This window comes from Rhineura floridana, chromosome 1, assembly GCF_030035675.1.
Source record: "Rhineura floridana isolate rRhiFlo1 chromosome 1, rRhiFlo1.hap2, whole genome shotgun sequence".
Lineage (NCBI taxonomy): Eukaryota > Metazoa > Chordata > Lepidosauria > Squamata > Rhineuridae > Rhineura > Rhineura floridana.
Window position 1 is genome coordinate 143,408,433 of NC_084480.1, and position 16,061 is coordinate 143,424,493.

Genomic DNA, 16,061 nt, shown 5'->3' on the forward strand with positions numbered 1-16,061 from the left:
AATTCTATAGTACTTTCTTTTATCTATCCTGAATCTTTCAACCTTCAACTTCACTGAATGTCCACAAGTTCTAGTGTTATGAGAGACAGAGAGAAAACTTCTCTCTATCCACTTTCTCCATGCCATGCATAATTTTATAGACTTCTATCATGTCGCCTCTGACTCACCTTTTCTCTAAACTAAAAATTCCCAGATGCTACAGCCTTTCTTCATAGGGGAGTCGCTCCATCCTGTTGATCATTCTGGTTGCCTGTTTTTGAAGTTTTTCCAGTTCTACAATATCCTTTTTGAAGTGAGGCGACCAGAACTGGACACAGTATTCCAAATGCAGCCACACCATAGATTTATACAATGGCATTATGATTTAGTTAGTTAGTTATTATTTATTTATATCCCGCCATCCTTCCAATACTGGAACTCGCGGCGGCTTCCAGATAAAAGCACATATAATTAAAACATACAGAATCTACATTAAAATGAAATTAAACTACATCCAATATTAAAACCCAGCAGTCCCAACTTTAGCAACCATCAGAACCAAAAGCTTGTTGGAATAGGAAAGTCTCTGCTTGACACCGGAAGGACTGCAGGGAGGAGGTCATTCTTATATCCCTAGGGAGAGAATTCCACAGCCTAGGGGCCGCCACCGAGAAGGCCCTATCCCGCATCCCCACCAATCGTACTTGAGAGGAGGTGGGTACTGAGAGAAGGGCCTCTCCTGGAGATCTCAGGGCCCAGGCAGGTTCATACAGGGAGATACGGTCTGATAAATAGCCTGGACCTAAGCTGTATAGGGCTTTATAGGTCATCACCAGCACTTTGAATTGTGTTTGGAAACAGACTGGCAGCCAGTAGAGCTTTTTTAACAGGGGGGTAGTATGGTCCCTGTAACCCGACCCAGTTAACAATCTGGCAGCAGCACGTTGAACCAGCTGGAGTTTCCGAACAGTCTTCAGAGGCAGCCCCATGTACAGCGCGTTACAGTACTCTAAGCAGGATGTAACTAAGGCATGTGTCACCATGGCCAAGTCCGACGGTTCAAAGAACGGGTGCAGTTGGTGCACTAGTCTCAACTGTGCAAAAGCGCTCCTGGCCACCGCAGAAACCTGGGAGTCCAGGTTTAAAGCTGAGTCCAGGAGCACACCCAAACTGTGAACCTGTGTCTTCAGGGGGAGTGTAACCCCATCCAGCACCGGCTGTATCCCCATTCCCTGATTCACCCTACGACTGACCAGGAGCACCTCTGTCTTATCTGGATTAAGCTTCAATTTGTTCGCCCCCATCCAGTCCACCACTGATGCCAGGCACTGGTTTAAAACCAAGACAGCTTCCTTGGAAGTAGGTGGGAAGGAGAAATGTTGGGTGTCATCAGCATATTGATGGCACCAAACCCCCGGACAACCACTCCCAGCGGTTTCATGTAGATGTTAAATAGCATAGGGGACAAAACTGAACCCTGAGGGACCCCGCAGGCAAGCGGCCAAGGGGTCGAACAGGAATCCCCCAGCACCACCTTCTGGGTTCATCCCTCCAGAAAGGAACGGAGCCACTGCAGAACAGTGCCCCCGAGTCCCATCCCCGCAAGGCAACCCAGAAGAATACCATGGTCGATGGTATCGAAAGCCTCTGAGAGGTCCAGGAGAACCAACAGGGACACACTCCCCCTGTCCAGCTCTCTGTGTAGATCGTCCACCAAGGCAACCAAAGCCGTCTCTGTCCCATAACCAGGCCTGAAACCAGACTGAAATGGATCTAGATACTCTGTTTCATCCAAGAATCCCTGAAGCTGGGAGGCCACCACACACTCTATTACCTTCCCCAAGAATGGAATGTTGGACACTGTCCGGTAATTATCCATTATAGAGGGGTCCAGGGAGGGCTTTTTTCACAGAGGTCTTACCACTGCCTCCTTTAGGCAACCTGGCATTCTGCCTTGACATAAGGAGGCATTAACCACTCTCTGTACCCACTCAGCCAGACCCTCTCTGGCACTTCTTATAAGCCAGGAAGGGCAAGGGTCAAGCAGACATGTGGTGGCCCTCGTCTCGCCAAGAATCTTGTCCATGTCCTCGGGTCGAACAGATTGAAACGAATCCATCATTACAGGACAGACAGAGGCCAAAGTTACATCCCCTGGAACTGTATCAATTATAGCGTCTAAGTCGGAACGAATCTGAGCGATTTTATCTGCAAAGTGCCATGCAAACTCTTGGCAGCGGGCTGTTGAGTGGTCCATATTGCCTTCACGAGGGCCGGAATGTAAAAGGCCTCTGGCCACTCAAAACAGCTCCGCTGGCTGGCTCCTTGCAGATGCCATGGTGACAGAAAAGATTTCTTTGCTGCCCGCATTGCCACAGAGTAGGCCTTCAAAGCGGCTCTAGCCCGTGTTCAGTCAGACTCGCTCCGAGTCTTCCGCCAACATCGCTCTAGTCTCCGTCTCACGCGTTTCATCACCACCAGCTCCTTGGACATTTTGGAGTTCTTCGCAATCCCTTTGTTTTAACAACCCTGAACAATTTAGTATCATCAGAAAACTTGGCCATCTCACTGCTCACCCCTAACCTTAAGTTGTTTATGAACAAGTTAAAAGCATAGGTCCCAAACTCCTAATACTGGTTCTTGGGAGACTCCACTTTCTACAGCCCTCTATTGGAAGAACTGTCCATTTATTCCTACTCTCTGATTCCTGCTACTAAGACAATTCCTGATCCACATGAGGACCTCTCCTCTTATCCCATGACTACTAAGCCTACCCAGGAGTCTTTGGTGAGGTACCTTGTCAAACGCTTTTTGAAAGTCTAAGTATACGACATCCACTGGATCACCTTTATCTATATGCTTCTTGACACTCTCAAAGAATTATCATAGGTTAGTGAGACAGGACTTTCTTTTGCAAAAGTCATGCTAGCTCTGCTTCAGCAAGGCTTGTTCTTCCATATGCATGGTTAATTTATCTTTAATAATGCTTTCCACCAGTTTTCCCAGGAGTGACGTTAAGCTAACCAGCCTATAATTTCCAGAATCCCCCTTGGATCCCTTTTTAAAGACTGACATTACATTGGCCACTTTCCAGTCCTCAGGTATGGAGGTTGGACAAATTAAATATTTTTGTGAAAAGATCAGCAATTTCACATTTGAGTTTTTTGAGAACTCTTGGGTGGATGCCATCTGGACCTGGTGATTTGTTAGTTTTTATTTTGTCTATTAAGCCTAGAAGTTCATCTCTCATCACCATTATTTGCCTCTGTTCCTCAGATTGCCTTCCTGCAAATGTTAGTTCAGGTTCAGGGATCAGCCCTATATCCTCTATTGTGAAGACAGATGCAAAAAAGCCATTTAGCTTTTCTGCAATCTCCTTATCCTGCTTTAGTATATATTTGACTCTCTTATCATCCAAGGATCCAATTGCCTCCCAAGACAGTTCCCTGCTTTGAATATATTTAAAGATTTTTTTCTTGGTTTTTAGGTTCTTAGCAATGTGCTCCTCAGATTCTATTTTAGCATCCCTTATTGTCTTCTTGAATTTTTTTTTTTCCAGAGTTTGTGTTCCTTTTTGTTTTCCTCCTTTGGACAAGACTTCCATTTTTTGAAGTAAACCTTCTTGCATCTATCTATCTATCTATCTATCTATCTATCTATCTATCTATCTATCTATCTATCTATCTATCTATCTATCTATCTATCTATCTATCTATCTATCTATCTATCTATCTATCTATCTATCTATCTATCTATCTATCTATCTATCTATCTATCTATCTATCTAATCTAATCTACCATTAGATTTATATCCCAGCCTTCCTCCCAGTAGGAACCCAGGGTGGCTCTTTTTTGACTCTGCTCATTAACCATGCAGGCATCCTTTTGGCCCTCGTGAGACCTTTCCTGATCTGAGGTACACACTCCAGTTGAGCTTCTATTGTTGTGTTTTTAAACACCTCCCAAGCATTTTGGAGCTATTTGACCCTCTGGACTTTGTCTTTCAACTTTCCTTTTACTAATCTCCTCATTCTTGGGAAGTTTTTTGAAATTTAATAGCACTATAGTCACTGTTCCCAATTGTTTTTGACAATGCTTACATCTCACACCGCTGGGTGCCACTTAAGGTTAAGTCCAGGGTTGCCATCCCTCTGGTCGGTTCCATGACCAACTGTTCTAGGGCAGAGTCATTTAGGATGTCTAGAAATTTTGCTTCTTTGTCATGACTAGAATACTTACATAGCCTGTCTGTGTCAGGGTAGCTGAAGTCACCCATTACTACAACATTTTCTAGTTTGGATGCTTTCTCAATTGCATTTCTCATCTCAAGATCTCCCTGGTAGGTGCCACCACACTAAAGGTCCGTTTCCTATGTTGTGCAGAATGGACCTCCTGATAAGATGGTATGTGCAGGAGGCCTTCACCTGCAGAGCGCAGTGATCGACTGGGTATATAAGGGGTAAGACAGTCTTTTAGGTATCCTGGTCCCAAGCTGTATAGGGCTTTCTACACCAAAACTAGAACCTTGAACTTGGCCCAGTAGCTAATGGGCAGCCAGTGCAGTTCTTTCAGCAACAGGGTGACATGTTGGCAATACCCTGCCCCAGTGAGCAGTCTCGCAGCTGCATTTTGCACCAGCTGCAGCTTCTGGACCAACCTCAAGGGCAGCCCCACATAGAGTGTATTACAGTAATCCAGTTTGGAGATTACCAATGGATAGACAACAGTGGTAGGGTATCCCAGTCCAGAAACAGCTGCGGCTGTCTTACCAGCTGAAGCTGGTAAAAGATACTCCTAGCCTCTGAGTTCACCTGGGCCTCTAGCAATAAAGATGGATCTAGGAGCACCCCCAGACTATGGACTTACTCTTTCAGAGGGAGTATAACCCCATCCAAAGCAGGCAACTGACCAATTAACTGAACTCGGGAACCACCAAACCACAGCATCTCCATCTTGCTAGGATTTAGACTCAGTTCAGATAGTCATACATGTTACAGACAGTGCGAAACACTGGAAAGCCCTCACCCCTGTGCTGGCTTCCTACCTGCATAATTGGTTTTGTAGTTTATTGAGTTAATTTATTGAAAACTAAGGTTTTGTTCAGGTCAAGAGTCAGACAGGCAGAGAGATGCCCTGGCCTCCTCACCCTGGTGCCAAACTTGCTCTGCTGCTAAACTCACCTTGATGCTTTGTCATCTGGGGGCTGGCAGTTAAGCAGGCTCCCTTGCTAGGGTGTTCTAAATGTGTGGCTGGCTTCTCCCAGCTACTGCTGCCAGCCAATAAATTCATGATGTGTGGATTAAATCCTTGCTCTTAGTCAGTTTAGCCCCCTAAGGTTGGGGACTGCAGTAAAGTGCGCAAAAGTAGTGGATTAAGTGAGGCTGATGGCTCAATTGTCAATTGGGGATTAACTCCTTGGGAGTTAACTCAGCCTTCCTTCCTGAGAGAGGCCTGTTTAAAAACCCTTACTAATGATACTAAGAAAAGCTAACTAGCTTTTATTTTATTTTTATGTTATTTGCAGACAACACACACTTTTATCAATGCAAGATCCCGTCATTTGATATGGTGCCTTGCACTCTCGCCTGGACAAACTAGACTAGCTTTTAGCTGCTTTTAATCTCAACAGGAGGCTGAAACTTCTACATGAGTCTTTTTTTCACCTAGAACAGCCTAACATTTTTTTAATCTAGGAAAAGACAGATTGTTGGGTATGTGTGTGTGTTTAAGGAAGGCTAAGCCTCCCCTTTTTAAAACTGCACTCTCTCTCCCACTGTATGGATTGGTGGGTTTTCCTTTTTATCCCTTCTCCAAAACTGGAGTTTAGCCTAGTTTACTATGTCTCCTCAAGCTTTCCTGCTAGGATAAGTGTTGAAAACTAGTTTTCTATGGGCTAAGTTTCTACCCCTAGAATACTGCTCCTAAGTTATACATTCTTTCAGGGTTTGGCTCCTAGCTCACAGTGACCATATGATGCCCTTATTACTCTGAGTTGTTTTAATAAAAAAATTTAATAAATGGGTGTTACTTATCCTCTTCTAGCTTTGCTGCTTAACTCACCTTGATACTTTGTCAGCTGGGGCCTTGCTGCTTCTTCATCCGGGGGCTCCCTCTAGCTTGTGTAGCAGTAAGGGAGAATGGAACTTAGAAGATCCTCCCATCCAGATCCCCAAATGCATTCTTTGCAAAAGTTTTGTTTCACTATTTGTGCTCTTGCTGAGAAGAGCCATAAAATGGGAAGAAGGAATATTTCCACTGACAGTGACCCACAAACTCTCTTTTCTGCTCCCTAAATGCCCTCTTCAACCTCCTTCCAACCCATACCGTGGGTTTTTGATGAATTACAAAATTTGCAACATAAAAGAGTGTGGCACAACTGATTTAACTGTTTTAGCTACTGGAGGCATTCTGACTTTGCCTAGATATGACAGAAGGAGGCCATATTACAAAACCAGTTCTTATTCATGATTTAAATCCGGATGCAGCTTTCTGATTTATTTTACAAGTTAATAACTTTCTGAAAAGGGTATGCTGTTCAACTGTTCAGGTTTTTTTCTTGGCATGAGTGGGATAGTTCTGCATAACAGCCACGATATACTTCAATACAGGAACTGCAGTTTTAACAGAAAGGAATCATTCTCAGTGCACTGGGTTGGGGGGGGTGGATAAGTTGGAAGAAGGCCATTGTTGAGACCATGAAAGCAATACTGAGCACTTCAAATTTAGGATCGGATGTACATTCTTTATGGGAAAACAAAGTGGAACAATTAGGCAGTTCTGTTGAAATAGCCTAGAGCTCAAAAATTAATGAGGTAGCCGTGTGGAGTTTGTTCTTCTGTTCAGACCCACCTTTGTATGCTGTGTTGAACTTCAAGCACCAGAGACAGAATTGGCAAAGAGGATGTAACCACTGGGCAGGCAGATCCCAGAATCAAAAGAACAATGTTTTACTGATAGAGGAAAATATTCCCAAATTTCCTGCATCAACTCTCTTTTATAAGAGAGAATCTGAACCAGAACTAATAAGTCAGACTATTGGTCCATCTAACTCAGTACTGTCTACACTGACTTGCCACAGCTCTCCAGGGTTTCAGACAGGGATCTTTTCTAATTCTACCTGGAGATGTTGGGGACTGAAACGGGGACCTTCTCCATGCAAAGCAGATGCTCTATCCACTGAGCTATAGCCCTTCCCCTTTGTAATACCCCCCTTTTGGTGCTAACCTCCTACAGTAGAGGATCTGGAAGCAAGTTAGTATGAAATCATATCTTTACCGTTAGTTACCATGCAAACATCTATTTCCTTCACTGATCAGTCTGTTAACCATGAGCTTTTCAGACTTGTCACTGTCTCTAGAGCCTCAAAGTACTGCTCTTTAATATCCAGCCTCCACATATGAACTCATGAGAGCTACAGTTTAAATACAGGTAGGTGAGAGAAATAAACTTACCAAAGTAGACAGGTTTTCCACACATGGGGCAATATGAAATCATTGTTTGTCTTACTTTAGGAACCACTCGCCACTAGTCAGCAGCACTGTTTGAATTAGCAGGTTTCTGTTCCCTTACACTGACAGGAAAACCATGGCTGGGGCAGTGGGGTGATGTATTCTGCCTTTTCAGTCAGGATGTTGTGGCTATAAGTAAATGAGTGAGTCCACTGTGTGTAGTGGCAGGGCAGGAGAGAGGAAACCAACTACCTTCATGTTTAAACAAAGATATTGTGACAGGTTTGGGGCTGTGAGCACACAGATATTGAAAAGCAGCCAGATTGGTTTTTCTGGCTGTGTTTTGACGCAGTTCTGTCCTCTGCTGACCACATCTTCCTTCCCCACTGCTGACTACAGACCTTTCAGGACAGCACACAGCAAAGTGCTGGCCAATCACTGTCTCTGCGGCAAAGTGTTTCCATTGGCCACACCTGGACAACAAATGATCTATCAATCAGTTGCAAAATCTGCCTGAAGCTGAATTAAAACAACACACTGGAGTTGATCCAACCAAACTTTTAGAATAATGGGGGGTGGAGTTTGACTAGCATCATGTGCCCCCATTTTCAGAAAAGAGAAATGGAGACACATAGGAACCGGCACAACAGTAAGCATGTCTCTACTCATATTCTTGCCTTACGATCTTAGGGCTTTTACCTCATTTTCCCAACTCAACCAGTCCCCTACCTTCCCTTACCTCCGGGAATTGTATCTCCATGAAGGGAATATGGCAGCCTTTCCCAACTAGTGGGCCACCAGGTGTTGTTGGACCACAATTCCCATCTTTCCTGACCACTGGCAATGCTGGCTGAGGCTGATGGGAGTTGTGGTCCAACAACATCTGGGGGCCCACTATTTGGGAAAGGCTGGAACAGGGGTTCTCCTAACAACACTCAGCACCCTTAACTACTGTTCCCAGGATGCTTTGAGGGAAGCCATGACGGTTTAAAGTGGCATGATACTGCTTTAAATGTGTGGGGCAGATAGGGCCCCAATTGGTTAACAACAGTATAATTCTCCTCTCCATGCAGTAGGACTTTACAGCTTTCCAAGTGTTCTGGACATGCACTCCACTTGATACATACTCAGCTCTATGTGTACACCCTATGTGTAAGATGCGGCTGAGCAAAGGGTAAAACTGACAAATGGGGTATTGGTAGAAGCCAGCAGGAGGCCAAGAGAATAACAAAACAGAGTCCATCAGTGTCTGTTTGTGATTTGCATATGCTGCAGTGAGGAAAGTAGCAGCTGGTGATAAACCTAATGAGCCATAGTTATATAATGAAAATTAGTTTGCTATCTCAGAGAGTATAGCTGAAATCAAACCAAACGTGCAACATCTTAAATGTGTGTGTGAGTGTGCGTGTTCCCCCCAATATTTGGCAAACAGTTATTTTCCCTGATATGAAAGAGGCTGCCTGAAGGGGCAAATTAGATGAGGCATCAGAGAGATCTGTGGTTGGATCTCCTCTCTCTTTTCAATAGCAGGAATAGGTGTAGGGGGAGGACTGGACTGGGACTATGGCACTGGGGAGAGGGGAAGTAACCCTTTCTTCACCACTTTCCTGATGTAAATAACCCCCCCCACACACACACACACACAGTCACTCCTTGCCACATTAGGGAAAATATATAGGACGTTGGGCCCAATGTCCTGTAGGAACCTGCAGAGTTGCGTAGCGGAACGGAGAGTATCGAGCGAGCTTATGTGTGTGTGTTTGAATCTTTGCTAAGATTCTACCTTCCCTGCAAATTAGTCAGAGACTTTAAGCTTTAAAATAAGAAAGAACTACTTTATTCTGGAAGTACATGTTTCATAGGAAAGAGTTCTATATCTAGCTAACTAGCTATGTTGGAGCAGCCGGCACTGGTCCCAGTGCTAGCCCTCATGCTGGTTGAAAGGGAGAGACAAAGGAAAGATGTCTGCTCCCCTCTCTAGAGAAAGAAGACTGGGAAGGCGGAAAGGAACTGGGATCAACATTCTTCTGCATATCAGTCTAGAAGGAAGGGATGAGACAGCAGGAGATCAAAGAGATAGGTATAGCCTAGCAACCAAGAGGTCTCCTCTCTAGCTACCCTTTTTAACCCCATGTAGCCTCAACCCACAAGTTGGAGTTGAACCTCATACATTCCAACAAAATATATAGCACTTGCGTGTTTTCTTTAACAAGAAAAACAGCAGATTGTGTGGGGAGGGAGACTTTGACTGGACAAACTGCACTGGGGGAAAGGAGTCAATCCCCCCCCCATGTCATGATCTTGATCCAATTTGCCCATTCTCCATGACTGCTATTAACTTTTAAAAAACATGGGCAATCCTGATCATTACATTAGCTGTGCCATTTATTATACTGTGTTATATATTAGAATATATTTATCATATTGTACAAAGCTCTTGTTTCTGCTTTGACAATGGATGGAATTCCGTGGCCCAGATTTCTTCCACCTCCAAACTCTTAAAGAAAAATTAATTGGATGGATATGATTTTTAAAAGAATCTTCCTGGTTCTTTCTCAGTTCTTTTCCTTTCCTGTCGTAATGATATATCTATGTATTTCTATGCTTCACAACAACATCTATCCACTGATCTCCCTTTTCGTCTATGTTTCCTAGAAATGAGGCATCCAGAGTTATTCATTCTTTTATAGGAAGGGGGACCAATCTAGTGCCAGACTCCATCAGCCACAGCCAACAGCCCCAGATTATGATAGCTGTAGTCCAGCTATATCATTCTGAAGGGCCACAGGATCCCTTCTGTTTTATAGATCTTTTAAAGTTCTCACTTGCTCAGTTTTTTATGACCACCTCTCCTCACACCACATGAATCCAGTTTGAATTTATTCTGGCAATAAATGACCTTTCACACATTAAACAAAGGCAAACTTTGATTTGCCATTGATTGAGGGTAGTTAGCTGTAGCCAATGGCTTCCGCACTATACTTTGCCATCATGTGTTTGTTCATTCAGACCTGATATTTTAATTTTTAAAAAAAACAACACCCTCAGGTGTACACCTAAAAGAGTCCCCTGATTTTTCTATTGAAGAGGTGCACCTTCTTACCACGTTTTGTTCTATCCCAAATATACGCCGGGCTATGTGAAATGGGGGAGAATTGGTCTAGTTCAGTTGGTCTCTCAGAGCAAGCAGAAGACCCTTCCTCTACTGTACATCTAGTTTTGACTACAGAGAAGGAAACTCAGACCCTCTGAGGGCTGCAGATCAAAGGAGAAGGTGACATTTTAGCAGGTAAATATTTTGCCAGAGAGAAACATTGAGTATACATGGGCTGCCCCTAGCTCCTACCCTCCTGGGATGCTGGCTTGATTGATGTATGCAGCTGAGCAGAAAAGGCTAATAGCCTATTGCTTCAGAATTCATGGTTGCCTAGAAACCTTCCCCTTGTTGTTTCTCCTTCCTGGCAGTGCTTAGCTCTAGGACTCTTGAGCAGCTTACCTGATACATGGCTCAGGCAAGAGCCTGCCAGCCTCTTAAGTGGCCCTCTTTATTTTCACAGCCCACAGTTCCTGTAGCTCTAGTTTCCTGAGCTGGTGCATGGTTACCGTGGGAAGAGAATGCTAAGCAGATCTTCCTTCCAAGCAGCAAACACTGCACTAGTAGTATTTCTACAGCTGACACAAATTTACTCCCCAAAAATACGCTTCCTCAACTTTTGGTGCCTAATATTCACTAGTCATTCATTCTCTTGGATATTTGCAGAATACATATATATATTTATATTCTACGGGTTGGATCTCCATACTGACCATGAGCAGGCTTCCGTTCGCAAGGTGTTCCCTCTGGAGAAAGGGGGTAGTAGGGATAGGGGAGAAATTGGATTTGGTTCATGCTTTAATGCAAACCTGCCTAATTTGCACTTCCTGAAACAACACACCAAATGAAATGCGCCTTTGAAATTTGTACCTCTCTGAACTTTGCAGTGCAGTTCTCCAATGAAAAGGTATGCACCACAAGGCATATGTTGGGGAAAGGGTGTATTAAAATGCACAGAAGGAAAATAACATATAGAAATGCATATTCAGGGAAACTCCTTGAAAAAATTGTGCATCTTGGGAAGAAATGTGCATTAAAATTCTGATGAATTTTCGTGAGGACTTCAAAATAATTGCAAAGTGGTATGGAAATATAGCAAACTGGAATTTCAGACTGAAAAATGGACACACTGAGAGAAGCCAGAACTGACAGATGCATCCACCCCTAGGAATAGGCCATTTTCACCCATTTCTCCTTTCCCCTGTGGCCCCTGAAAACCTCCTCTGAGGGGTTGGGGACCTCCAGAACAGTGTAGGAGGTGGCATGAAAAAATAAAGGAGAATTGGCAAAAATTGCCACTCCCCTCCCTCCAGAGGAAGCCTGGAGTCTGCTCCACAAGCAAAAAGAGGCCTTCTATTTGTTGGAGGACACGTCTGGGTCCAATTCTATGTAACACGTGATATTTGACAATCATTTATATTTGACAAGTAATGATACATAGTTTTGACTGAACTGGATAGTTGACATGCAATAGTATTTATTATAAGATGACGGCTGCCAAAGCTGTTGAAGGACCCCCAATGAGCCTAAAATACTTGATTTCAAATCTTGATGTAAAAAAAAAATGCATTCAGAATACAAATTCAAGTTTTGAATTCAAAGTTTCACATTCAAAATCTGAATGGTGAAGTTGTAATTTTTTTAATGGTGTCAAAATATTTATTTTGGCTTTAATATCCATGATGTTGCTGCAGTCACATAAAAAGGGGAAAATGCCATGCAGGTTCTTCAGGTCTTGGCCTTGTAGCTCTACCACCTCATTGAACAGGGCCATGGTTAACGGCATGACCTACTCCCATCTTTGGCCAAGTCCCTGAAGAAAAATATACCTTTGTGTGTGCAGGCTGCCTTCCCATCTCTATAGAGCAACCGCAGCCTGTCTTATTAATTTTAGATGAGAGGATTTCTGCTGTATGTTACATTCACTTCCTTTGCTACAATAACTCACTACATTATTCAATTGGACTCAACACAGAGGCGTCCCAGGAGATAGCAAATCTTTATTAACTTTAGAAGGTTTGCCAATTCCTTCAAAGGAGGGTGTGGATCTTTATTTTACTGTATTCTTAAGGGTCCTCAGGACTGCACACTAACGATACGGAGACAGTGTCTGTATATCCATCTATCCTGGGTCCACATCATACAAAGTTTATTGCTCCTTCTTTGCCTCAGTACATTTCTAATTCATTCCACAGCTAAGAAAGGCCCTGATCCTGTTGATGATGAAAATAGTTCCCAATATGAGCACTGACACACACGCACATGCACTTGCCAAAATTATCACTGTTTCAACTGACTCCTCTGTTCTGAATGATGAAAGGAAGGACTGCTTCAAGCATTGCAAAGTCATTGCTATAGGATGCTTTGATGAGGCCATTGCGTTAAATAAATTAGTAGAGGATGGGTCTATCAAATGGAGTCAGCCAAGATAGGTACAAAAATAGTCTCCACATTTAGAGTCAGCACAGTCTGAGGATGTACAAAACCTTCCTTAGTATTTCTATAGGAATTGCCACTTCACCCCACAAGTGGTATTGCATGTTTGGGACACTTATCTGCAAAAAAAGTGGCATAATTTTCACCATGCATCTTAGTTTGGTAGTGCCTTGTTCCCATTCAAAGTGCCAATTAACTATTTCACATGGTTCTGAGCTGCTATTATGTGCAATAATGGGCTTAATTGCATTTCTTCCTTCCTTCCTTGCCATGATAATTGTGCAGAAACTTTTTTTATTTTAATTAGGACATCTATAATCCAAATCATGGATTATCACTGCATCCACAGTGTATCTTGAATTAGTCAATTTTGGGCTGTCACTGTCTGTCTTCCCACCTTTTTAAAAACCGCTCTTTTTAAAAATCTCATCTGAGGCTTCCTTCTGGTGATGTTACAGCCAGAGCAGCTAGTCCACATGGACCTGCCAGGGCCCATGAGAGGGGGGTGCAGGGGGTTCATCTTACCTAGGCCCGGGGTCAAAAAGGGGGCCCGGGAGCCAAAGGAGGGGAGCTCCCTTTTCCTCCCTTTGTTATGTCATTTCCTGCTGGCTCCCATTCTGCAAGCCTGCTACAAATGGTGCTTTTTTTTCTTTCGCCCCTAACTTGTGCAAAAAAGCATAACATTGTTCAAACAAATATTTGTATTTCTGTTGGATTCTGAAAATACAAATAATCAAACTTGAGGATTTTTTTCATTTTTTATGAAACTTACTGTGGAAGAAACTGAGCATGCTCGGTGGCCAAGGTAACAAGAGGAAGAGATACTTTGACCTTAAGAGGGCATGGTCATTAGGAAGCTAGATTAACCCTTCCCCTTTAGTATGAAAGGAAAAATGCAGTTTGAGGGCTCATATAAGGTAAGCAGTGTGAGCCTTTAAACCCTATCACGATGAGAAAATCATCTCTCCAAAATGTATTCTCACAAATCAGGAGCCCAGAAAAGAAAAGAAAAGAAAAGACAAGAAAGAACGAGAGGAAAATGGAAAAGGGGGTCAACAAATGCTCTTTCAATTTGGATTAAGTGCGGCTTCAAAAATTTTTTCATTGAACTCACCTACAGAATTGGAGCAAGAAGAAACTGTTGGAAACCTCATCCCCAAACAAGGAGCAGTTGATTTGGGTAATCATGCACAGTATTTTGATGAAGGGGCAGATGCAGAAAATGAAAATGGAAAACAGAAAGAAACAGACATACAGATGCATGTGGAAGTGAATTTGGAAGATGAGAGGAGTAATCATAATGTAGGTCTTGACACTGGATGTATCACAACCAAGTTTCCATCTCAAAAGGAAATAGAAAAGTATGTTACGAATGGTCACATCCCTCTGCCTAAAACATTCCCAAAAGACACCTGCAATCAAGTGTTCCCAGAAAGCATACTGAAATTTCAAAGCACTAATGGAGAACTACATGTAAGAGACTGGCTTGTCTGGAGTCAACAGAAACAAGCTTTATATTGCTTTCCATGTCGATTATTTTGGCACAAGACAGTCAAGACTAGCACTTCTGCGTCTAAGTGTGCACTGGTATCTGCTGAAGGCTGGGATTCTAATGGGAAGTGGCAGAAACTTTCCTACAGGATCCCAAAACATGAAAAAGGCAATAGTCACAGAGAATGTTACCTACCTTGGTGAGAACTAGAAAGGCGCCTGCTGTCTGGGACAGGAGTTGACATCATCTTAGAAGCATTAATCAAAACTGAAGCTGTGAAATGGTACAACCTTTTAAAGCGCATCATTGATGTTGTACTCTTCTTGGGAGAACATGGTCTAGCATTTACTGGTTCATTCCATCAAATTGGTGATTCAAACAATGGAAACTTTTTAGGACTCAATTGAACTGCTCTCCAGGTGGGACCCCATCCTTCAGGAACATGTGCTAAGTGTAGAGGAGTCACAGAAAAGGAGTGAGCGGCTTCAAGTTCATTATCTGTCCCCTGACTCACAAAATGAATTTATTGCAGAATGCTCGAATCTTGTGAAACAACACATTTTGCTTGAGAGGCAATCTGCAAAGTACTTTGCAATACTAGTAGATTCCACACCAGATTCTTCCCATATTGAACAAACAACATTTCTTTTGAGATACGTACTTTTAAAAGAAACGCAGTAGGAGATTCAAGAAAGATTTCTCAAGTTTGCAGATTGTAGCAACAAAAGAGGGGAAGAAATTACTCAGTTGATAACTGATACATTGAAAGAACATGCTATTCCTCTCAGTGATTGTAGAGCTCAAGGCTACTATAATGAGGCAAATATGGCCGGAAAATACAACGGCGCACAAGCAAAAATACAAGAACAATGCTCAACAGCCATTTTTTCACCTTGCGGTTGTCACACACTCAACTTATGTGGAAATGATGCTGCTGAATGCATACCTGAAGCAATAACCTTTTTCGGAACAATTCAAACTGTGTACCACCTGTTCAGTTCTAGTGCTAAGCGGTGGGAATTACTACAAAACCGTATTGGTTGTTCTCTTCATGGTACAGGCATACCCCGCTTTAACGTTCGCAATGGGACCGGAGAGTATACTTTAAGTGAAAATCTACTTTAAGTGAAGCAATTGTCTTCACTTGTACTGCACGCAAACACCACTAGATGGCAGCGGCATCATGCCAATAAAAGGTACGTTATTGCGAAGCGTGCGAACGTTAAGCAGGGTATGGGAACGTATGGAGCATGTATGTTATAGCGAGGCAACGTTAAGTGAAGCAACGTTAAGCGGGGTATGCCTGTATGTCTGAAACAAGATGGCAGATCGTGTTGAATGTGTAAAGCCTTTTGCAGCTCACTTGCCTGGCATTAAATTAGCACTGGAAGACCTCCTAGAACTAAATTTGACGGCCAAAACAAGAAATGAAGTCCATGGAGTTTTATTATATGTGACATCTTTTGCCTGTGTGTTAATGTCAGCCGTGTGGTACAAAATATTAGCTGGCATAGATATTTGCAACAAGGTCATCCAAGCTAGAGATGCCACACTGGATGTTGAAGTAGCAAACATAGAAACTCTCCTCACAGAGCTGGCAAAACTTCGAAAG

The 16,061-nt window shown here is 43.1% G+C and overlaps 1 protein-coding gene across 2 annotated transcripts in view; it reads right to left on the minus strand.

Moving 5' to 3' along the window:
* Positions 1 to 16,061, minus strand: part of LOC133382129 (cysteine-rich protein 1-like) — a 69,925-nt gene that overhangs the window by 48,374 nt on the left and 5,490 nt on the right. Inside the window, exon 1 of one of the 2 annotated variants that reach the window (XM_061621823.1) lies at positions 7,431 to 7,473. The exons of the other annotated variant lie outside the window; for it this stretch is intronic. Coding sequence (XP_061477807.1) covers positions 7,431 to 7,473 — 43 coding nt within the window. Of the gene's footprint in view, positions 1 to 7,430; positions 7,474 to 16,061 lie in introns of those variants that run through there. 2 annotated transcript variants of the gene reach the window in all.